The sequence below is a fragment of the Scomber japonicus genome, chromosome 14, assembly GCF_027409825.1.
Source record: "Scomber japonicus isolate fScoJap1 chromosome 14, fScoJap1.pri, whole genome shotgun sequence".
Lineage (NCBI taxonomy): Eukaryota > Metazoa > Chordata > Actinopteri > Scombriformes > Scombridae > Scomber > Scomber japonicus.
In genome coordinates, this window is record NC_070591.1 from 20,383,599 (window position 1) to 20,409,537 (window position 25,939).

General features: G+C 36.9%; 1 protein-coding gene across 1 annotated transcript in view; it reads right to left on the minus strand.

Moving 5' to 3' along the window:
* eys (eyes shut homolog) overlaps positions 1 to 25,939 on the minus strand; it is a 152,644-nt gene that overhangs the window by 111,501 nt on the left and 15,204 nt on the right. Inside the window, exons 7-19 of the mRNA XM_053332550.1 lie at positions 24,521 to 24,625; positions 21,048 to 21,187; positions 19,121 to 19,284; positions 18,711 to 18,964; positions 16,923 to 17,027; positions 13,340 to 13,462; positions 11,206 to 11,319; positions 8,650 to 8,772; positions 7,666 to 7,779; positions 6,197 to 6,430; positions 4,257 to 4,379; positions 4,045 to 4,158; positions 833 to 946 (exon numbers count right to left, since the gene is read on the minus strand). Of these exons, the coding sequence (XP_053188525.1) occupies positions 833 to 946; positions 4,045 to 4,158; positions 4,257 to 4,379; positions 6,197 to 6,430; positions 7,666 to 7,779; positions 8,650 to 8,772; positions 11,206 to 11,319; positions 13,340 to 13,462; positions 16,923 to 17,027; positions 18,711 to 18,964; positions 19,121 to 19,284; positions 21,048 to 21,187; positions 24,521 to 24,625 (1,827 nt within the window). The remainder of the gene's footprint in view (positions 1 to 832; positions 947 to 4,044; positions 4,159 to 4,256; positions 4,380 to 6,196; positions 6,431 to 7,665; positions 7,780 to 8,649; positions 8,773 to 11,205; positions 11,320 to 13,339; positions 13,463 to 16,922; positions 17,028 to 18,710; positions 18,965 to 19,120; positions 19,285 to 21,047; positions 21,188 to 24,520; positions 24,626 to 25,939) is intronic.

The following is a 25,939-nucleotide window of genomic DNA, read 5'->3' on the forward strand; positions in this document are numbered from 1 at the left end:
TTAAGATCATTCTAACAACAATGTTTTAGAGTTCAAACTTGAGCTGTATGTATAAGAACCTGAAATAATTGGGTCAGTGTTTTTGCATAGGACGTTTTTTTTGGAAGATGCAGGTCATAATGGCATTTGCAGCAATGATGGGAAAGCTGATGCAGGTGCACTGGAGCACTAAATGCAGTCATAATACCTGAGAAGGTTCCCTGTGGTGCAGCAGGGTATGAAACAGCAGAGAACATCCTCACAGCAAGAGTTCCATTTCAGATATAATTTCTGAACATTCAAGAAAAGTTCTCTCCAACATATTATTCACAAAAAGTTTGAAAAGAAGAGAAACCAGCTCCTTTGTGTGTTTTGATCCTCATTATGTACAGCGAAGCTTCCTCTGTGGGAATTATTAGCAATTATAAGAAAACAGTTAAAATGCTGTAACTGTGTTTGAATTTTGAAGCTGGAAAAACATGATCTTTATTTTAGTCTCCTGCAGAGTCATTATTCATCTTTGTACTTTTATCAGTGGGTATAACAGGAGCACACGTTGGGAAAAAATCATTTCTGTAACACTACAACATGTGTGCAAGTATTAAACTACTCCACTGTTCTTGAATCATTATGAGCAGCTGCTAATGACTGCTGATTGTGTTAACTTCATTAACAGAAAAACAGATGTAAGTCATGACACATGATCCTTTTATACTTTTCTAACCAGGTGTGAACAACTCCAAGTGTATACTCTCACCTGCTAAATGCTATTGTGAGTTACTGGGTCACTATGCAAAACTGGACTTTTTCCTGAATTCCTTAAAAAAATGTTTTTAAAAAAGCATGTACTAACCTGTAAAGCCAGGCAAACAGATGCATTCATAGCCGTGGACGAGGTCAACACACATGGCATTGTGCAGGCAGGGAGAGAATACGCAATCATCTACATCAACTTCACAGTAGTTCCCTGTAAAGATGATATTTAACAGAGTCCGTGGTCACAAAATAGCCCTGCTGCAGCATTGATTTTTAACATTTTATGACTCATACATATTCACTTTCCCTCATTGCATATGGCATTAAGCCTCTCCATGTAGAATATTTAATGTGATAGCTGGTGGCACCTTGAATCCTTTGGTTGCAGTACTCTAAGACAGCTGTCACAAAAATTAAGACATCCAGATATTTCATATGCACATTTTGCAACATGTAAAACAAACAAATTATTACTGTTATTCTTGCAAAATATATTTGACATGGATACTTTTTTTATATTTTAAAATAATCGTTTTTTAATATCCTGGTGAACTGACTTCATACTCCAAGTCTACCTCATTGCATTTATTTCAGAGATCATTAAAGCGCATCTATCTATCTCTATTCATCCATCAGTCCATTCATTCATTTCAGATCTCCAGATACATTTAAACAAATGTTCCTTTATAAAAAAAATTAAAAAACAACATTAAGAGACTTTATGTCACTAATTTATATTTATTCCTATATTGTATATAAGACAAATCATTGTTTTTCTAACTGTATTTTCACTGAAAATACAGTTGGTCAACTGAATGTGTATCTACAGTTAAGCTGCAAGAGGAATTATTTTTTTGCACTTCCATTAAGCTTTGGAACAGGTTGTTATATAGTGCAAAATGCCAAAATGAGAAAAGTCCTTGGAATAATAGCAGCAACCCATGTAATTACTATGTACAGCTTGTGCTGCTTTGTAAGACTTTAAAAATAGAGTTTGTTTCATAACCTTATCACCTCCCATGTGGCCTAGATGTAGCCTGAAGGTTAGCTCAGTTAAAACACTGACGTCCTCTCAGAGTTGTTGTCAATGCTGATGGTCAATGTGGCCGAAAATGTTTCCATTTGTCTTCAACACGCCAGGGACATCCAAAGATTTTTTTATGATTTCACCTTTTAAGAGGTGCAGTTTCAGCTGACTGATAATTGACTACTCACTTTGCTGTCTTACTTATGCAATCATTATTCATCTCTGTTCTTTTAGCAACTAATACAGTGATTAAAAGGTAATGGTTTGGTTGCTGAGAGTTAAATGAACTCTCAGTAACCAAACCACATCCATCTAGAAAAAACCACAATAAAACTGGGGTGACTTCCTCTACATTGTATTGTGAGAGTTTTGGGCCCATTAGTGAAAAGAAATAAAACTGAGTTTGGATGGCTGTCGGTTAGGCAGTCCATTTTGGTCCAGAGAAAGATGCCTCTCTGACGACTGGCCAGACTTCCATTAAATTTTGTACGGACATTCATGGTCCCACATGGATAATTAGTGCTGCATGAATTTACTCTAGTGCCACCATCAGGCAATTCAATATATTGGGCAGTATAATGAATAAACATTTTCCTTTTGCCAACTTAAAACTTGTATTGAAAACTGAATTTCCATGAAATTAATAGACTATAATGCAATTTGCTGAGCATATTTATGCTCCCACAGGGATAAACTCTTGATTTTAATGACTCTGTGGCCTTATTTCTGGTGCCAGCCTGAAGATAAACATTGGATTTTAAACTAACTATAAGTAGGCACATCCAAGACCAACAAATGACAAAAATGTCAAAAATGTTCTTGTTGTTGTTCATTCTACCCAACACTTCTGTATTGTGGGGTTCCATAAATACAGCAAGTGCCACTAACAGGGCTTTAGACTACTGATGAATTGCAAAACAACAAAATAAGTTGAAAAATGAATCTCACAAATACTATTTATGAATATCACTGAAAAAATAAAACTATGAGGGTAGAGAATAGACTTATTTTGGGCTTTTTTTTCAACTGTATCACCCATGTAATTATTTTATAATTTATACTATTTATCAAAGACACACAATATGTTTAATTTAACATAATGGACCATGTCACACACAGCAGGGACAGTTGTTACCCTCTTCACATAAAAAATAAAGCCCTGATGGAATTTCTGAATTTCCCTTGTAACTCTTCCCCAATAAAACATTTCCATTACTATGTTCAGCTGTATTACTTAGAGTGTACACCCTTTAATTCCTCAAATAACATTTGCAGGACCATCTACCACCAGGTAGGTTACATTTTGAAATGTAAGCTTTAATTCATGGCATGACCCAGTGAGATGCAGTGGACATTTGTTGCGTCTCCCCCCTCTTTCTTTCATCTTCTATTTCCAACTGTCACTATATAAAGGCTCAAAATCCCAATTAAACTCAGAAATATATAGGGATTGATGTTTCCCTTATGTACAGGATTTGATTGGCATGGAAAAAGAGACTGATCAACACTTGGTCCAGCAGAGTGTGAAAGAAGCATCATGTGACAGTACATGCTGAACGCAGTACTGCTGTTCATGGAGTACTGGAACGTCTGTGTCTACACAGTGTTCATCTGCTATATATTGTATGCATATGGCATGACCATACAGACTGAAACCGGCATTAATAAACTAATTAATACTCAGAAGGAATATACTTAAACATTTAAAAGCCCATCCATCTATGTTTTATATTTATATTTCATTATATTTCATTGCTGTTTGTGGCATACATGTTAGAAATCCATCTCTTACAAAATCTTCAATGTGACAGCAAAATTAAAAATGTATAATGTACAATTATTGTTGCATTAAGATCAAACTGCGTGACGCACAGATACAGTATATTATATTTATAACTGGCACATGTTGCCATGATAACCAAGTGTGAAGTATGTAAAAAAAACAACAACAAAAAAAAAAAACAATAACAAATTGTTTGAAGCTGTTTCTAAAAGTGATGTCAGTTTGACCACACTGCATGAAATTTGTTGATGCTTTATTAATAATAACTACATTTTCTGTAAATTTAGAGCTGGGCTTATCTCATCATTTACTCAAATTCTTTGTATGCAGTGTGCCTGACCAAGCAGCAGTGATGCCAGCAAAATCTGATTTTGGTCTGATTTCAAACAAGGCAATTAAAGTACAGAGGCATGAAGTTGCCCCCCACAATCAATGGTCACGTAGAAATTTGAGCAGTTTTTAGCAAACAAAACACAGTCACAGTAATATGTTTAAAAACCTGTAATTCCTGGAGGACACTGGCAGCTGAACGAGTTGAGGTCATCAATGCAGGAGCCTCCATTTCTACAAGGCTGGCTGAGACATTCATTCACTTCAATTTCGCAATTATTTCCTGAGAAAGCATGAAAGGAGCACCACATGTTGACACATTGCTTCTGTGAATAAAATGTCACTTTAACTAAGAATAGTTTTAAGAAAGCTTTTACTTACCAATAAATCCAGGTGCACAGAAGCAATTGTAGGCATTGAGAGTGTCTTTACAAATACTCAGAACTCCGCATGGCTTTTCTTCACAATCATCAATGTTTATCTCACAAAACTGGCCTGTAAAACCTGTGGAGAGGGGACAAGATGTTTCAGGTGGCAATCATTTGACAATATTTCTGGGGGTTTTCATCATACTACTGAAAAAACCCTTAAGGATCACCACTTTAGAGCTGTATGTAGTTAGTCTATGAGTTATTGCTGAACAGTCATAAAAACTATAAAACTATTCCAAACAACTATTTTATAATTGTTCATTATTTCCCTGTATTTATTTTTCTAAATTATAATATGTACAGCTATTTCATCACTAACTAATGACATTTAAAAAAATAAATGTTTCTGTACAACTCTAAAATGTCTGGTAATCATGTTCGTATATGGGTTTGACACTTTTAAACAATAAGTATGTAGAAAGGATACCGAATCATTAAAATGTAATATCAGTGGCATTAGGAATGTAGAGCAGGGAAGACAATGGCTAACTACCAAACACATGCATACAAATGTAGGATTTAAAATACTAAAAGAAAATGTGCTCTGCAACTGCTCTATACTCAAAAATAACTTTGTTTACAAGAAAACTCCAGAAGGTACCTTTTTCTTTTTTTTTTTAAACAAAGCTGCAACTGATGTACTGTTACTTTAATAAATGATGAGGTTTATTACATGTGGGCGTTGAGTTTATTTGCAATGATCAGATGTAAAGTTACCTAAGTCAGTCTATTAATCTATTGTTTGGTTTTTGTTTGTTTAATGTGTGTACATAATGAAAACACTTAATGAAGTACATATTCACTTAAAAGCTAAGAAGCAACATGGTGAGTATTTACTCAGTTGTGAAACTCAGTGATTGTGTGTGGGGGAAAAAGGCACATACATAAGTTAATACTATGAAATAATGCAGTGAGTGATTTATTTGTAATTATACTGAACTTACAAGGGTATTTTGAGATAGGTAATGTCCTGGTATTGTAATTATCACATATATAGATCGGTGAAAAATTAAAGGAAAAACTGGTACAGGTCTTCAATGCTTGGCCCCTTTAATGAGGATCTGCTGACTCTCCTATGCTGTGGAGGGCATTTAGTTTGTCTCACTGCAAATCAGTACAATATTGTTCTGAGTGATCACCTTTATCCTATGATGAAACATTTCTATCCTGATGGGAGTGGTTTCTTCCAGGATGACAATGCCCCAATCCATAGGACACAAGGGGTCACTGAATGGTTTGATGAGTATAAAAATGATGTGAATCATATACTATGGCCTTCTCAGTCACCAGATCTAAACCCAATTTTGGACCAACATGTCAGACAGTGCTCTCCACCATCATTATCTAAAACACCAAATGTTCAAAGAATGGTGTTGATCCAGAGTTCATAGGCTTGTTATATCAACTCTAAGATGGACAGGATGTGCTCTGTTGGCTCAACACCATACTAAGACACTTTCTATTGGCTTTTCCTTCAAATTTGTCACCTGTCTGTATATTTTTTGGAAAAGGATAGTTACCTTAACAACAGCACAATTGCCCTTTTTTAAAGAAACCAACTTACTATACTTGGGAAATATGCAGTAAAGTAAAATGCTATCTAATGACAGCATATTCCTTTGAAAAAATACCAAAAGAAGACTATTGGACCCTATGTGGGCAAACAGACATTCCAAGCATCATCATTGCTTTGAAGTTGGCTCACAACCTGATGAACTGAGTCCTGACTTACACATTTCATAAGGCTGTTACGTGTTGTTGCTTAAGGCCAAAGAGATTACACTCCCACAGAGAAGGAAGCTGAAAAAGTGAAAGCATCAAACTGGGAGTGTGCCTGCCATAAGGAACTGCCTCCATTTGAAACAAGACTCTGCTGGATGGTGAACCTACCTGGTAAGCAATCACACTTGAACCCTCTTGATAAATCCACACACACTGAACCATGTTGACACAGGCCATCAACACAGTGCTTGATAGGTGTTTTGCAGTGTGGCCCAGTGTACCCATGTTGACACACACATCTATAAGTATTTGCCAGCCCTTCACAGAAGAAAGTCCCCTCAGGGTCGCAAGGATTTGACACACATTGGTTCACAGATGAGGAGCAGTCATTGCCATGGTATCCTGTAAGAGGTGGGATCAAAGAAGTGATTGATGTGCTGGGCTGTGTACAGTATCCTTCTGCCTTCCCACGTCTGGCAGACATCATGGGTTGTGATTTCATGTAACGCTGTCATTGCCAGTGTTTTTCCTCCCTGCTGATCTACATATTTTATTCAGCCAGAGCTCGAGCACTAAAACCAAGTAGGGATTTCAGCAGTATTACACAACCTACAGAATAAAAAAAACTCTGGTTTAGCCAGTTGTAAGTCATATGTGGATTTTTACTTTTTAGTGATATTCATACAGATGTGAAAGCTGAAATTGATCACATCTGTCAACTATAAACCGATGATTATTATAACCAAATTTGTATTATTTTTCTTTATTTCTCATGCAGATTACCATTTAATTGACATTTTATATGTATTATATGAATATAAAGTAATGAAACAGACAGCTTCACCATTTACTGATTTTTTTTGGACTGTTTCAAAGTACAGTAGAGCTGTTTCAAACATTTATTTCAGTGCTGCATCTCGCTGAAGTTTCGCTGCTGTATCTTGTTCCTTCGTTTTTTTGGTAATAATCTTCGAGGAGACAACATTTTTCACTGAGAGAAAATTACTTTCTTTTTTCTGTCATTATTTCTATGATGTGTACACAGCACTAGCCTCAGGTAACCAGCCAGAAGCAGGCGGGTTACTGTAAGGCAATAATGGTGCCACAGCAGCTAAGTACATATCAAACATGTATCATGGGAGTAAATAAAAAAAATGAATTACAGTAGTTTCACATTTTTTTCCATATATTATCATCTATGAAAAGCCTGAAAATGAATATTGTAAGCGGACTACTTGATTACTATAAGCAAATTATTTAAATAGAATTTGTACAGGAATGATTCTGTCCTGAGCTTTTTAATCCTTATAAGCCGTTGATCACTGTAAGCGGTTTCCACTATACCACAGTAATCAACACCACTAATATGTGTTTATATGCAGTAACAGCGGAATTTAGATTAGAGGAGGTTTGGGTGTAGAATAAGCTAAGAAGAGCACATGGCACACTGTGGTTTTAATGACTATATAGCTTAGCATTATTTTTATTCAACACACTCTACACATGACATTAGTAAAATGACTAAAGAACAAAAATCAAAGTTTGGTTCATATAACCATTTAAAACAGTTAAGATTGATATTTACATATGCATTACAAATAAATTGTTAAAATGCATTTCTTTAGAAGGGAAAATACCTGGAGGGCAAACACATTGTAATTCTCCTGCTGAGCTGCGGTAACAGGTTCCTCCATTTTTGCAGAACTCAACATCTGATGCACATGATGAGACAGCTGTTGAGCAATTCTTCCCTGAAAGACAAACATATCCGTTTAATAGTACTTCCTCGCAATGTTCATAGTGCATGTACTCCATGTTACCTTCAATCATTTTAATCAACACCTTATTCATCAATGTTGCACTAGGATTTGTATAATAGACCTCAGTTAGAGCTTGCCTGAAGTCTAAATGTCACTTGAACTGTGAACCTTGAAAAGATTGTTAAATGAGTGCTATCAAGATGAACTCAAACTAAGAAAGATCATATCGCGAACATAATGACACATCTCAATAACCCTTCATACTAATTAATTTGACTTAATTAACAAGATGTAATAGCGTGATGCAAGGTCAGGTGGTATGTGTGTGTGTTCAGTAATGGAATTAAAGGTAATGCTACATTATTACTGCCATATATTTGTAGTCAAAGGAACACATTTTATTATTTAGTCTAGTTTCCATGCTGTTTGCAGTGCTGCAGTATATTAATACGAACAAAACTGTATTACTCAACATGTGTAAATATGGAGGCAATGGACACATCATGACAGCAAATATAAAAATAGCAAGAACATGAACATGATTTGTCAACACAAATCTGTCTTCATGTATATGCTTCTGTATTGGCTTTAATAAAAGATACTGTAAATAATAAAGACAGATTTTTTTTAACCAATATATTATCTTGGGATAAACACACATAACACTGTATTCAATGTTTACAGAAGGAGAAACTAATGTATCTTCATGCTCAATCAGTGATGCAGTGGCTCTGAAATGGGTGAATAAGCTCTTACAGTACGACGGAACCACTTTTGATGCTTATCACAGTTGAAGAGTCATCAATCCACACTGTATTCATTAAAGCCTAAACTATGAAAATGATGACACAGATAACTCACCAGCAAAGCCCAAAGGACAGATGCACTCATAGTCTGCAACCAGGTCAATACATGTGGAATTATTGGCGCAGTATCCATGGACACATTCATCATAGTTGATTTCACAGTTCAGCCCCTCGAACCCTGGTATGGAGAGAAAAAGAAAAATCTCATCAGAGATGGTGTGTGAATGTCAGTAAACACTAGATTGGAGAACATACTAATTAATATCAAATTACACCCAAAAGTAATGTATTATGTTGTGAAATTTGACATATCTTTCCAAGGCAAAGCTCATTCTAAATAAACAATCACATGCAGTGGAGAACATGCCCAGCTATGGTCTGGATTTGAGGAAATAAATTATATTCTTTCTCACATTGTGAGAAAGAATATAATTTACTACCAGCACATTTGATATTTCAAATATAAATGCTTAATGTCACAAAGTAAAAGTGAGTGCTGCCAATTTCTGACATTTTAGTCCCCCCATAAATATATTCCAGCACATGGTCACGCTACAAAATGACTATCATTAGCACTGTCACACACAGCAGCTACAGGAGGCCCATGACTAATGTGTGGCTATCAGCACCATCGATGCAGGTCAAATTCTCATCATTTCTCAAACTGACCATAGAACCAATTTCCACCTCTCTCCATGTCATAAAATTTGACAATTATCTTGACTTCATTAAAAATGTATAGCAGGCTTCACCCGCAATCAACGTTTAATCAGAGGTACGTCTCAAAGGTACGATGTCAACTGGACCAAGAAATCATTGGAAAAATACCTGAGATTTATTCTTTCTAGCTCTAATGATTCAAGTAACAATTTCTAAGAGGTAGCAGGAATTTAAACAATGGAATGATTTTCATATGATCAGAGAAATTGAAAGCAAATATTTGTTATATTATTAAATATTTGTAATATGTGTAACTGAAAAGCATTGTGAATAAAAGTAGCAATCAACATGGCACACTATGAAACATCTTTTCATTGAGAGTAAACAGGTTTTCATTCCAAGCAAAGCAACTCAGTTTACTGATTAGTTCCTGCTCTTTGGCTCAAATTGTGCTAATCAGTAAAATCACCCATAGTGCTTGGTTGGGATCAAATATTGTTAACTCTGAGATCTGTATGGCTCATGGTTGTGCAGCGATACATTTTTATTGTCTTCAGATTGAGGACACGGAGTTGGGCAGAGCAGGAGATGATAACATTTAGATTGCATGAAGGTATGTTTTTGTTCAGTATGTTTTAATAATTGTAATGCATTATTTTATGCTGCACTCTCATATTTCAAGCTCTATTTTAGTGTAGCTTTTTGTTTTCTTTTTCTCTATTTCTGTACTTTTGTTTTATTTTTATTATAATTGGGTTCTTTTTTTTTTAAATTGTATGTTTTAATGTTTCCAATTTTTATCATAATAGGGCTTTTTTATTGTATGTTCATGCTTCCAGTTCTTCTCACTGAGATATCCCTGTGTATGTGATATATGTGAAATGTGCTATATACATAAAGCTGCCTTGCCTTGCCTTGGTTGCCTTGCCTTGCCTTGTCTTGTCTTCAGGACAGAGTCTGCTGATTAAACATAATCTGTGTTGAATTTAATGTGCAACAAGTGGTCTCTTCATTGGGAAGCAGTTATTTGTTAACATTGAATGTAACCGTTTTTTGTTTTTTTAAATCACTATTGTTCATATACTGGAAAGATTGTTTTGCCGGGGAGAGGAGACTGAGGAATGATGTTTTAAATCCATTTTCTGCATTGATGAGTTCTTGAGTTCGTCATGTTAAAGAAACTGGTCTGAGGTGCTGGTTTCTGTAATTTCTATAATTAAAAACCATCATCCATTATTATAAAGACCTGAGAGGCAAGTTATTCCTTTTTGATTACAAAGAATAAACTTAATGAGTTTAATGTTGATTGTATGGTTGGAATAGTGGATACAGAGAAAAATAATTGGACTATAATGTTCTTCTCACATTCTTTTTTTAAACCATCTGAGAGACTGGTAGTCAGTGAGATAAAGTAGGTGACTCTGGGTAGAACCATTCTAACTGTAGTCACTTCTCTGAGTGGTGAATAATGGTTATGTAAAACAACAGGAACTGATAACAGTGATGCAATTATGAAAATAACTCTGAATGTGATGTGAGGGTTTGTACAGATTATTCAGTTTATCTGGGATTTACGTATGTTACCATTGGTGAAATTCACGAGTGTAACTTTGACACTAAATATTGAGAGCAAATATGTGAGTCATAGCAGCACGTATTTTATGGATTCTTTCTAAAACTAGTATTCTCCATGTACGTTGGCATAAATTGGAAGAATGCCTAAATTGTTGATTAGAGTTGTGGCTACAGTGGAAATAAAACTCAGACTACCACATAACAAATTGAATTGAGAAAGAATGTAGAAGTGTTTTTGAATTGCTTTTTTATGTATGCTAGGGTCATAACTCCAGGACTGAAATCAGTGTGTTGCACATTTAAAAAACAGACACTGGGTCTGAATTAGCTGCATAATCGTATCATCATTGGGAGATCTGACCATATTGCAACTTACCCTCTGAGCAGAAGCACTGATACAAGTCAATGCCGTCCACACAAATACCATCATTCTGGCATGGCTCTGAGTCACACTCATTGAGATTTACTTCACAAAACGACCCCCCAAACCCTGCAGCACATGTAAAAAAAACAAAAAACAAACGGTTATTGGAATCCTTTCGCTTGGTTTCATTCCTCAGCCAATTAGGATCAGCATGACTTTGTTTTCACAAACAAAAGCTAGTTTTCAAAGCTTGTATTGATTCAAAGAGCTTGCTGGGCACATGCAGACTCAGCTCACTGGATCATTTAATCATGTTTAATAAGAGCCAGTCATTGCCCTTCTGATTTATTACATTAAACAAGCCAAATCCAGTGATTTTTAAGATCAAAGTCAATCTATACACAAAGTACACATAGGGGACCACATGAAACAAATAACATGCATGAGAGCACATGTGTAAACGCACACACACACACACACAGACCATTAAAAGAGAACAAACGTATCAGTGGTTAAGTGCTGGTGCGACACAGGCTGAATGTGGGTTAACCATAGATCATGTATTTGTGTGCACGATGTGAATGTTTCACACAGTCAGCCCAGGATTACATAGAGCATAAAGGTCCTGAGATGCTCTCCACAATTAGACATGTGTATAAGAAAAAACTGTGACGGAAGCTGTCTCACTGCAGAATAAGCACTTTACCTGCTAAATAAAAATGTAGCGTTATACAAAATAAGAACAACAACAAAACAGAAACAACTGCTGCTTTGTGAAAAGCTGCTGGTTGAAAAACTGTCTCTCGCCAAGCAGGGCTTTGGATGAAACAACAGCTTTTGGAGCTCATATCATTTTACAGCAAAAATAAGACTCAAACTGCAAAGTTGTTACTCTGAAATAAATGCTAATGAAAAATAAAAAAAAGATATTGCCGTCAAAAAATGTTTTGAGGTTGTAAAAACACCATTATTCCCCCACAAATTTTTTTAAGAGTTTAATCATTAAAAATCTGGAAGAATTTTAAACAATGGATACATATGAGATACACAAAAAAATCCACCATTCCCAGTTCATTCAGCATCCTCAGTTCAAGTTTATGATAATATTGAACAGTAGGTCAAAAAGTTCACAGCGTGGGATATACAATATAAAGGAGTGAGGGTACGAGTAACATGTTTTGCAACACATTAGGTTGGCGAGCATTAGATGATATGGATGCCAAGCCAGCCAACCTGAAACATCTAGACAAGACAGCATTTCACAGTTTGCCCTTGAGAAGTGATCTGGGGAGAGCAGCTCACTGCAGGTTGCTTTCATTTACATAAGAAATCACTCACAATCTTTCACTTTGACATGTGCCAGCCATAAGTGCAACAGGAGTAATGAAGTTACGGTTATTGATTGGGGTACATGTACTTCCATGTAATAGCTATTCATCTGAAAAAAGATAGCAGAGCTGGTGTGGAAGAGTGCGGGAGGAAATATAACATGATGTTTGGCAGGCAAGATGTTTTTATTTCAAGTACCCCAACTACATCCTGGAATCAGCTGCATGATTTTCTCTACATGTGCACACAGTATTATACTGGCACTCTGTCACTTACGGGCACATACAGCATTGAATTGCTGTGGAACCTCTGAAGCCTGGTTACCTCTGGCAAGGCTCAGAGTATCTAACAGGTCAAGCCTCTTCCACTTACTCTTGTGTTATCCCTGTCACTGCTGGCAGCTACTGCTGTGATAACACTGCCATCCTTGTGGTGGGAAATCAGATGGACTTGATTGACAAGCAAACAAAATGTTTTTTGCAGGAATTGTTAAATTAATCAACATAAGACGCATAAATCAGATTATAAGATCAGTAATGAAGCTTTCAAAAAGATTATGTACTGTATCACTTTTTCTCTTTTAAATCAGAGGACATTCATTCATTTCATAGCAAGTAGCACTTTGGGATTCTTGTGCAGTCCTTAGCTGATATTAAATGAAAGGACTTACTTTTTGATATGCAGAGAGCTTAAGTACAATGAACTTGACTTTGTGCCAGTCAGTAAGCACACACAAAATCTCAGTCTCAGCATCGACTCATTTCCAACCTATTATGCCTGCATGACAAATATAACACTAGTTAAAGGTCTTGCTCACCTCTTTCACATGTGCAAGAAACATTCTGTCCACCCTTTGTCTCTGCACATATTAATGTATGTTCACTGCACATTCCAAACGAGCAAAGGTCAATGTCTACTGAGCAGTCTTTCCCCTTGAATCCTGAAATGAAAATTGAGTTAATGGTGAAAAAAGGAACATTCAGGCACCCCTTGGATAATAACTAGTAACACACATTACGTAACACATATTTATGTGACTGTATGTTTTATTAGGTAAAGACACCTTTTCTTTAGCAGATTAATGGGTGTATTGATTCTTCCCCCCTGCAATCTACCTGCTATGCAGTATGCTAATTGAGTGAATCATTGACAGAGACCCACCCTACCGAATTGATCTATATCACATTTATCTCCCCCACCAAGTGCACGTCTGCATGTCACTGATAGATACCAACATCAATATCTATTGTTGTAAATAAAGCACTGACAGATAGTGTGACCAATACTCATTACATGTGCTCGTACATATAAAGATAAGTTAAGGGGAAAATCCTAGAATAGATAGCTCTGTTTTACTCAGGAACATCACAATGTACAACCCATGCCTATTAGCTACTATAGATCCACACAGAATGAAAAACAGCAAATTACAACTTGAATTTCATGGTCACATACACATGGACTAGGAAACTGACTTCACACATTCACTAAATTAGTGTTTATTAAAGCAAAGAAGCTGAAATTCAAAGTAATGTTAACCAAATCTCTTTAAACCAGTCTTTGAGCAGGTAGAATATGTCATTATCTCCATCAAACCAATCTGGGTGCAGTCTGTGTCTGCAAAGAAGATCTCATTCAGTGGCACAGGAGTGAAATATTTCAAGTATCACTTTCTGATGTAAATCCCTTTCATCATGACATGAATATACACATAGAACAGCATTTCAGAATATATAGTTCCTTTAAATGTAAGCGGTCTTCACTTTCCCCACATTGTAACCTGTATTCAAAACAGCACACTTTACATCAACACATCTATCTAGATGTTTGATGACCTTCCAACTACCCTTTTCCTATCATATTATGTATTGCCTTCACTGGTTAATGGACAGCTATTGCCTCCAACAGAGTGTTTCAGAAGTGTTTAATAACCAATTGTGCATGCAATTCACTCTGAGGTTAATGTTGCATGAAGGAATGTCACATTTACAGTGACACCATCACCAAATGGGACTCCCTATTCTATCTGACAGCCAACTGAACTCTACTGCAGACAGAGAGGCAGAAAGTGAAACTCATAGTTTGTCATTTAATCTTACAAAACCACAGTGAAAAGACTATGCTATGTCGTTTTGTTAAGTACATTAAAGCCAAGTCCTCATGTGCTCATGTTCAGTGGTTAATGATGAGAACTACAGGTCATAACTATCCCTCGGCTTTGAGAACTGCTGTTCATCAGCATATTTAATTATCTCTCAACAGCGTTTTATACGCATCACTGAGCTGAAAAAGTGAGAACTGTGTTCTTGGATGGAAATCAGCAAATTCAGATGTTTCTCCTAAATCAGTTTAATAAATCTAATGAGACTTATGGTTAAGTATGAAACCTGGGTTCAACTTATGTAGTTCAATAAATCCACCTTATCTGTCTGTTAGCAACAGTATTAATTATTATGAATAAATGAATAATGAATTAAGTGAATACATAAAGGAACAAGTGATTCATTTTCAATTGTTTAGTGCTCAAGTATTGAATATTATTTTTCTGGTTGAGTTGGTTCAAGAGGAATCTACAGTATTACTTTAGCCCAGGTTTTTTTTTATTATGATATGGCTATATAAGACTATATAAAATATTTGGATGAGCTTCAGAAAAAAAAGCCAGATGACAATAATATGCTACAACATTTTTCTAATATTGTTCCCTAAAGTTTTTTTTAGGCATGGCTTACTTGACATGAAATGTTAGAATCATTCATTGTGCTCTGCATTTGCCACTGAATTTAGATGACGTGCATATTTTAACTCCGAGGAACACAGTAATATTTTGTGGCATCTAGCCCGTACGCGGCACCACATTGACATGATGAATTTAAATGGCCATGTCTCAGTGGTCAAAAGTCTAACTCAGCCATGACAGACTTTAGGCATTATCCAAAAATCATGGGTGCCATCAACCAATTAGGATGATTGCCACTCACTATGTGAATATTGATGCACATCCAGACGCAGATTGAGCATTTGTATTTTCTGTAATTAACGTATTCTGGTATTGTTCCAGTCATGGTAATAAAAATAAATGGGAGTTGTTGTTTCTAGTAGCTCCAAACCAGAAGGCAGAGGCAGAAATGGGTTTGAAGGCAAGATTACAAAATACTTTTAGTACTTTCTGATTTTTGTATGATTTCTGTACGGAGAAGAAAGCAAACCTGACGGACCATTTAGCTAATTGAGTTTCTGAAAAAGATAAGGAGATCAAAATCACCTATCTATAAATCTGTCAATGGAATCAAAACAGTAATGGAAGCTTTACTGACACATCGGTGGTCTGTTTTTGCACAAATCTAATTTGAGCAAAAGGCAGAAAAGTAAGAGCAGCAGATTATTTACAGTGATGGAGTTGCTCTCTCCATAATGTGATAAAAGCACACCATGCAACAGGTGCTGCACATGTTTCAAAGCAGTACAATTTTTCATTACTGCATTTATGTTTGTTTATTGTCCAGTGAAAGAGAGAGGCATATTTAGTCAAAGGGAATGGCACAAACAACTAAAACATGATGCACAATTAAAACTAAAACATGAGATTGTTTCACTATATCAAATTCAACCTACTTACGTATGAAGGTAGACTTGGGAAACATTACAAATCTAAAATATTCAGTAAAATATGTGCAGCTTGTCTGCTTTTGTTGAACATATTACGAAATAATATACCAAAACAGAAACATTTCCCTGCACCACAGTGTGTTTTGTGTCCTGTCAACACCTATGTTTTGTGGATTTGATTTCTCAAATATTTGCCCTGTAAATCCTGTTCTGTGGATTGTGGCTGTTTACTATTGAATGTGACATTGGACTTGTAATGCCAGGTCAGGTGGCAGCAGCAGCATTCTGACTGGAGCAATCAAGTGGTGATTAAGTATTTTATTACCAGAAGGCATAGTAAAATCAGCCACTTACTGAGGAATGCAACACGTCCCTCTATTACAGACTGATTATGGATTCTTTGTGGAACACGTGTTATAAAATGTCTAACACATAAACATTAGTAAAACAGGGTCTCGCTTGATTACAGGACAAACTAAGTCTCAGTGTTATTACGGAGGTATGGTGTGTTCTTCACAGGTTTACTGATGTTGAGTTTAACCTTGATTCTAACAGATAAAATGGAAAAAAATAAAATAAGACAGATTCATCTTTTCTATTTGCTTTGTTGTAAAGCCTTTTATATATGCCCTATTCACTGATATCTAGCCTGCATTCAAGCCTTCGGTATACCAGTATAACTGATAATTCCTGTCTTCCCGTATTTTCTCACATATTCCCAAAGTACAGATAATTCATTGCATGATATTTTGGCAAACATGCTTAATAACACACAAATAGTTGGTACTCACCAAGAGGACAATGACAAATGTAGTCATTTGTCAGATCCCCACACGAGCCTCCATTTAGACAAGGCTGCGACCAACAATCATTTACATTCTCTGAGCAGGTCCGTCCTGTACAATAGAGAGAGGAATAAATAAAAGTTGAATGCCACAAGGAATACGGCTGAAAATATGTTTCTGCTAATAAATATTATTGTGTAAAATTAGATAGGGAAAAACTGTGAAGCTCCAATTTGTGAATAATAAATCAAACCGAAACAACATTCAGAACATGAGCAGCACAAATATCCGTTTATTTTCTTAACAATGAGCTGCACCTGCAAGACAGGACTTCGTTTCATAAAGCAGCTGATTACCTCTGATTCTACTGGCTAAAAATATGATTAGAAGATTATGTGTTCAGCATGCTGTAGCTTCTATGTATGCATAAATGGTGTTATCTCAATTCCAGTATCCTCTGGGCAAGAGTTAGATATGGGATTGATTTAAGATTTTACTGACAAATTTAAAGCTCCACTAGGTCTGGCCTCTGGCGATACTTCAGACCTCTTAGTTGTCTATGAGCCGGGAAGCTCATAGAACTAACAGCTTGACATCAGGCGCTTCTCTTCTACCTGTAATGCTGTCTACACCAAAGGTAATTGTACTTTTGCCATTATGACCTCATACATTGGGAAGTGCTCTGTTAATCACGTACTGTGCGATACTGACATAATTAAGGTAGCTGCTGACTGTAACTGTAGCCAAAAGAGACACTTCGTACTATACTCTATGGCCAATATGACTCTGAGCCAGCCGCATATGCCGGCCAATGTTAATTAATTTATCTGCTAATACTTTACTGCACCACTGTTTATTTTATACATTTTCATCGCATATGGAGAAGATTGATTATGGTAACTATCACATTTTCCTAAATTTCTACAAAATATCCAATATATATGAAATATACACAACCACTTTTTCCTATTTATAGCCAGGTGATTTTGGTGTAATAAGATAATATTAAAGGGGCGCGCAGGTGGTCGAGTGGTTAAGAGCTCATGTCACATATGCAGCGGACCTCGGTTCAAGTCGCAGCTGGCGGACCTTTCTGCACGTCACACCCCCCTCTCTCTCTCGTGATGTCCTGTGTCTCTACTGTCAAATAAAGGTGTCTATGCCAGAAAAAATCTTTTAAAAAAAAGATAATATTAAAAGGGACATTTTTACATTATTGAGTCTGCATGCTTTATTATTACATTAATGTGTAATAGCCAGCAACTTTTACTTAAAAATTTGAAACTGATGTTATAATATTTTTGCCTCATGCAAGCTTTGGTATTCAGTAGAGTTAGAAATAATTCTAAAGTCATAAGAGTGAATTATATTGGTTCGACATATTATTGCAGTGCAGTAAACTTAGTTCAGAATAAATTACTGACTACATTCTAAATATGACCAAAAAGCAATAAGACAATAAAAGATCATTAAATTATTCACACTAGTAACACATGTTTGAATTTCAGTCACTTCTGATTATAACTTCTAATTTTCTGGCTACGTCCCTATAAGATATTACATATTAACATGTGGCAACAGTAAATCAGTGGATCAATGTCAAATTTAAATGTGAAAACTGTGGTTCATGCTCAGTAATGCTGTGCTAACTCTGATGAACTGTCTGTGTGAAAACAGCACATTTCTATTTGAACAAATGATTATTTAAGCACCTACTCTAAAACCTGATATTCTATTGGCTAGCCATAGTAATGGCTGTAGATAGGCTCACATTCACATCAGATGGTCTCATACCCTCAAACCCTGGGGGACAGTTGCACCGATAATCACTGATTAGGTCCACACAGGTGGCACCGCTTGCACAGGGGAAGCTGTTGCACTCATTTGTTTCCAGTTCGCAGAGCGGCCCTTCAAATCCAAGCATGCAGCGGCAGGTAAAGTTATACTGCTGGTCCAGGCAAACACCGTGTTCAGAGCAGCTGTGGCCAACACAGTAATCAATGTCCTCTTCACAGTAGATGCCTGTGTATCCTCTGGGACAAAGGCAGCTAGCAACAGGTTAAAGAGAATATCTTAATACTGGATAGAGTTTGAGGAATTCTCTCAACCCTGAAGGAAGAGAATAGTAAATGTCACAGCTTTTACAATCATTGACATTCTGGTGCTTGGATGACCTGGAGACAATCAAGATTTGGAACACTCACCTGTAACCATCAATCTCATCCACGCAAGTAGCTCCGTTTTGACACCAGTGTTGAACACAATCATTTACATTTGTACGACAGCTCTGACCCGTCCAACCAGGTGTACAGATACAGGAGTAGCTACTGGCATCACTGAATACACATCGCCCTCCGTTGGCACATAGCTGTTGATAACAGACAAAGCTGTTAGACACATATGTCATGAAACCGAGAGATATGCTGCTTCATGTGCACAAATGAAATTGCTTCATCTTGTATGGTAATATCTTAGATTGGACTAAGCCTATTCTGGTCAAAAATATAACCATTATTGTACAATACCAACTCTAATCATTCCTTGCTCCTGGCTGCCTGAAAATGAGCTTCATTACAGCCTCATGACACACTCATGAATACTGATTCATGCTTTATACTGGATTCACTCAGTATTCCGTGAAGCATCTACATCATGTCTTACAAGAGAAGATCAATGGTCATTGAGGGCTAAATGTCCCAGGAGTTGTTAGTTACAAAAAAGAAATGCCTGCTATCTGGTACATGTGTATATATAGTAGTGGAGAAACAAAGGGGCAGAGGAAAAGCTGGCTTGGTGAAAGGTGTATAATGCAGACATCATGACATTTCTGTAAGAGGGCCAAAACAAGCCTTGCTCCACAGTGAGTGATCATCTCCATCTGTCATCTGAAGAATCTTCTTTGTACAGGTTTGGATGCTTTTTGTGTAAATGCAGAAGGTCGATTCATCCGTACATAAAGCAACCCGCGCATTCAAAAATAAAGACATTGCAAATCTTCAGTAGCAGTCAGGTGGCAGAGGCCTTTTCAATCCTGTAAATATGTTCCTCTTGTGCATGCCAAAAGCAAAACCCCTGACAAACAATCACACTATTCCAGCTTTGTGTTCTCCCACCGTTCTGCTAGAAAATCTGGAGGATATGCAGCCACATACAAAATAGAAAAAGAGAGACCAATGTGGTTCAATGCTCTGAATATGCAACATATGTACAGTACATACTTAAAACCTGCGGAAACTAACTAGGTGTTTTGTATCGACAGCATATTTGTTACTATGCTATGTTTATGTATTGGTATGTTATGTTTCGCATTGCACAGTTTCAAATGTATCAATAAAAGTCCCAAAGGAGCAGTGAATTCCTTCATTAGTCAGGAATTTAATACAACTTTCTTCCCAGTTAAACCAAAATACTGTACAGCTCCAGCGGTAGTAGATAGCTGTGTTTATGGATTATTGCTGTCAATCTTCCTGTGGGACTTATGCTTATATTTATCCCAGTGTATAACAAAGGATTATCCAACGTTTTGTAAATAAGATATGGTATTAATGTTTTATACTTTCCCACTTAAGTTGTCAGTGTTAAAGTGCAGTTTGTCGTGACACTTTGCAGATCTCTTACAAGTAGCTAAAAAAAAGCTCTCAATATATTGCAACTTTCTTGTTTCGTACATTAACATTAAGACAAAGTGTTTTCAATCTATAACAGATAGACATCAAGCATTTGTATTCAGTCATGGTTGAAGTTCTCATTAAGTCACACAACATATTCAGAAACATATCCATAAAATGATCTCCAAGCATCAAAGTGAATTTTCTGCTCAGCACTGAAATATAAGTTTTGTGTTCTTATATGATAAAATGACCAACCAGAGCAAATACACTCCTCTAAACAAAGTAGATATGAGAATGACATGAAACAACCTCATTAATTTTCTTGTTATGCTTTCCTGCTGTTGTGATTATGTTGCTGTTGCATTGAATGCATTGAAACTGTTTGAAGAGAAACAAATGTTGGTGACTGTATGGGGCTTTGAAAAATGTAAGGAGCTCAGCTTTCAAGATAAACGTTTAAAATGTGAATAGAGGACAATATATATGAGGATAAACAGTCCATGAAGATCTTTTTACCCACTTGAAGGTTTTGAGGGCAGAGTACACGGCAGGTATATTTAAGGCTGTCAGGAAGATCCAAACACTGAGTCTTTGGTGGGCATGTGTTGTTGGGAAGAACACAAGCATCGATGTCCACTTCACAATTCTTCCCCAGAAAACCTGCAAGAAGAGATTTATTACATGATGCAATACTTGACGAACAGAAAGTGGATAAACAATCAGTGCTGCCTCCCTATATGTCACTGTACCAGATGAGCTATATCACACACATTTTCAGGTCTATATTTATATTCTTGGCTGTAAAGGAATATACATGATTAAAGTTTGAAAAAACTATATTTATCTTATATTGGGCCTAATTGCAGCCTCGGTCTGAAAGGACAAGCCATTTTAGCTCCTATGTCTTTAAGGCTCCCCGTACGATGAGCCCACGCAGACTTTTGTTGGAGTTTCAATACACAAACAGTAGTAGTATGATTTCCTTTCTTCTTCTGCTTTATTCGAAATGGAAACTTTTCAAATACATCCAAACTGTTGTCTTGCTTGACACCCACGCCTGCTATTATTATCATTACTTATATTTCTATTATTATTATTGTAACTGTTGTTGTTGTTGTGTTTCTGTGTCTCTCTCCTCTCTCCCCATCTCTCATTCTCTCACTACCAAACCAATCAAGGCAGATGTCCACCCACATACAGCCCTATTCTGCTCAAGGTTTCTTCCTGTTAAGGGGAGTTTTTCCTTGATGTCGCCAAGTGCTGGCTCATGGGGGAATGTTAGGTATCTGTGTATTAAGGAGAGTACTGTCTGAGACAACTTCTGCTGTGATAAAAATTGACTTGACATGGTCAAGCCTAAATCTGTTGTATAGCCAAAATCTGCGTGGACAATGTGAACCGCAAATGGAACAACATTAGCAACAAAGGAGATGGAACATACAGTCATTTGTAGCCATGCATGAAGAATCTGGCATCATCACAAGGAAGAAGTAGAGTAGTAACATTGTAAAGGAAGCGTTTAAAGCAGGCTGAACAAAAAGCTTATGTGTCCTTTAATGAACAAGACCAAGTTAGGCCAATCATGGGGAGGCTGGAGGATAGACACAGTAATTGGAAATAATGTCTGATGTTTTGTTCCCATAGATGATACATTTAGCATAACCAATAGCTGAATGAAAAGCCAACATAAATTCTTTCTGTAAACATCTGGACAGTGAGCACTGTGCTTTGTCTTTACACATGTACTCTTGTTGAGGAAATAATGTATTACTGAGTTGGTACACAATGTATTCTGCAGTAGGTAGAGCTACGAAAAAAGAAAGCAGTCATAGGCCAGCAACTTATAATTCCACCCATGCCTTAAGACTTTACAGTGGACCAGGACTCGGTGGACTATTTTCATTTTGTGGAACTTCACCGTGAGAAGATGCAGCAGATGAGGCATACGAGTGGAAGAGGCTTAGGTTTACTGAGATAACAGATGAGATTTAGTAGCAAGTCTGGAAAGCCAGGGTATGCCCTGTGGAATTTTGTTACCATGGATCTGTGGCCACATCTAGTACGAGTTTACTCAGGGAGTTAGGGATTCATGATCAGGGATTACAGCAGGCTGCAAAGGCAGCTCAAAAGAGCAAGCGATGGCTCTGGCTGAAAAGAAAAGGCAGAAGCTTGTGTGCAAAGTATGAATATCTATCTCATGTGTAAGATAGGAGATACAGCAAATATCAGTGTCAAGTCAGTGGTCAAACAACACTCTCTGCTTTGGCTCTGTGTATAACAGTTTTGCATGTTTAAGAGCTTTTTAGATCCACAATGTGCAATTTGGTTAATTGGGTTGTAGAAGCAAGATGATAAAGAGTGTTATTAAGAGCCCTCTTAATGGAATGTTTTTCCCTAAACTGTAAATGTGTAAATAAAGGAGAATTAATCTCAACAGCATTTTTCACTACAAGTTTTGTTGACAGGAGGTTTCTATTTTATGATTGCATTGTTAATTGCTGCACAGTTACATAGTGGTTAGGGCTGTTGCCTCACAGCAAGAAGGTCGTGGGTTCAAACCAGCTGGCCTTTAAAAGAGTTCCTGTTTTCCTCAAGTCTGTAAAGGTTTCCTCCTCCTGTTCAAAGACAAGCCAGTTAAGTGAACTGGAAACTTGAAATTCCCTGTAGGTATGACTTTGTTTTTCTGCCTGCATGTTAGCCCTGAGACAGACTGGCAACCTGTCCAGGGTGCGCCTCATGTTTCACTGAGTGAATGCTGGAGAGCGCTCTAGCCCCCCACAACCTGGGCAGGATAAGTGGTAAAGAGAATGGATGGATAGATGGATGAATACTACTTGGAGCTATTATCCACAATCTTTTAAAATATGAAGAGTTGCACTTTAACTTAAATTCAGCTGAAGAAAATACAATGCTGTCTTTTAAATGTCCTCTTAGATAGTGCCTTGCTTTAGCAACTGATGAGGAAAAAAGTATTTGGCCCATGTTTCAGTAACATTGGTATTGTCCTTTAATGTTTAATTGAACAAGAGTGAACAAACACAATGTTTCATTACCATCAATGTTAGATTCCCCTTAAGAGCCAAAAGCATTTGCTGAGAACAGCTAAAAATAACAGTGGTTATTTCTTTTGAGAAAAACATCACCTGGCCACTAAGGCGCTTTGTCCACAGTGTCTTGGTGTGTATGTGTAGTGGCACCTTCCAATAAAGTGATCACAAGCATCTGCCAGACACACTAACTGTGCCCTGCCAACAACCTGGAGCTCCCGTGAGTGGCCCATCAGTTTATGTTTAGTGAATGTAAATTCAGACTCAGCCGGTGAGGCACAATAAGCAATTACTGGAAAATTATATTAATGGAAGTTTCATAATGTAATATTTGCACAATTTGGTTGCATTATTGAACTCTGGCAATGAGCTTGGTGGTTTTTCTCCACTGTCAATCATAAGCTAGGACGGTAAACAGATACTGTGAATAATGTGAATAGGATCCTTTGCCTTATTTCTTCAATTGCACAACAAAATATATTGTGATCAGCAGTGTTGTGAGCCATATGCAATTTATAAGGGTTTTTTTATAATTTCAGGGTTAAAGGCGTTCTACTGTTTTTAAACATATTGGAAAGTAGTAAAAACATCATTTTAAAAGATATTAATTAAATTAAATTAAAACACAAACCAAGAAAAGAATACATATTTCAGTAAAAGGAATAGAAGTGAAAAATATGATTCATGTGATGAATTAAATCATGCTGACTTCCCCAGCCTGACTTCCCCAGGCAGGATGTGTCACAGTCTAGTGACCCCGTTGGCAAAAGCTAATCACCTTTGGTTTTCAGAGTACACTAAAACTGGCCAAAGGGGCACTGGCCAAGGATCGTATGCCACATTTGTTGCATACATGTTTAAAAGGTCTGCAGTACTGCTTGCCACCATAGCTAATACAGATATCACAGTTATTACAAAGCACCGGTTTGGCCATAACACAACATACCTGTGGGACATTGGCATTCATAGTGGCCTACCAAGTCAGAGCATGTGCCATTGTGCCGACAGGGGTTGGACTCACACTCGTTGACTTCAGTTTCACAGTTTGTTCCTGAGAATAGACAATACAATATAAAACACAATATGACAATTACTTGTATTTGTATTACATCACTGTCCAAATCTAAAATACAACTCTGCTGGAAAGCCCTTTTCCCTACATACATGGAAGCTCACAAGAAAATTATTCATGTGACATATTCATTAAAAGAATTGTTCAGTATTTTGGGAAATACATTAGTACATTTCTCGCCAAGAGTCATGTGAGAAAACTGAAGCCACTCTGTCTGTACAATAAAAAATAAAGCCATCAACAGCAGCTGAATAGCTTAGCATAAAGGTTAGAAGCAGGGCGAGACAGCTAGCTCCTTCCAGTCTTTATGCTAGCTAAGCTAACCTAGCTGGTGTTACAATAGCTTGATATTTAGCATATTCCTTAAGAGTTGCCTGCAACACCTTTTCTCCTGAAACAATAATAAGGCTACAAAAGTCCCATCACTAAACTGCTGCACAATTCAGATGGTGAGTCCCTGGAAAAGCAAAGAGAGCTGTTAGAGTAAATACACCCCTAGTTGGACAGGCTCACTTTCATGTTAAGAAAATGGACACTTAATAACGAGCTTGGTCCCCCGCTGTAGAGAGCAGAAGAGGTGGGGGATGCAGGTTGCTTGATGGAGATTTGTTTGGTGCTCAGCTGCCTCAGTAGCTGCTAGTTCTACCGCTGCGGTTGGGGGGTAGGCGTCTTCCAGCGCAGGTTATTAATTTAAAATGTCCTATCATCAATAACGGAGCAGCAGTGACATGCAGTGAAAGTCCCTTCTTGACGGCAGCAATCTCACACCACAGCACAAACACTATGATTGATATCATCTGCACGGTAGTTGCTACAGGTCATTATATACAAAATATGCCACGCTGTGCTCCAGCAAATTATACAAATTTGTCCTACTAAAATCTGTGAAACGCCTATGCTCATTTATGGCTGTGAGTAAAATCCATCATGTAGTATTGTCACCTCTTTTAGGAAACTTAAACGATATGAAGTTTGTTTATTTACGTTGCAGTGTATTTTACTCCAATGTCTTGAAAGTTGATAATATTCAAAAATAAAATAATTATTATGTTGAAGGATTTGTGTGTTCTGAATTTGTATTAGAATATTACTTGCTCCTGTATTCATTCATTATTTACCTACAAGTTACTTAAACCCAACAGCTTCTTATTTGCTGGGTAAAGGTTGAAATTTTCACTTTTACCTTTTCACCACACTCATAGAAATCTTTGGTAGATTTTAAACATGTCTAGATTCCTTGCCTTGTATTATTATCCACATAATTAAAAGAGAGCATGTGCATGAATAAGACTA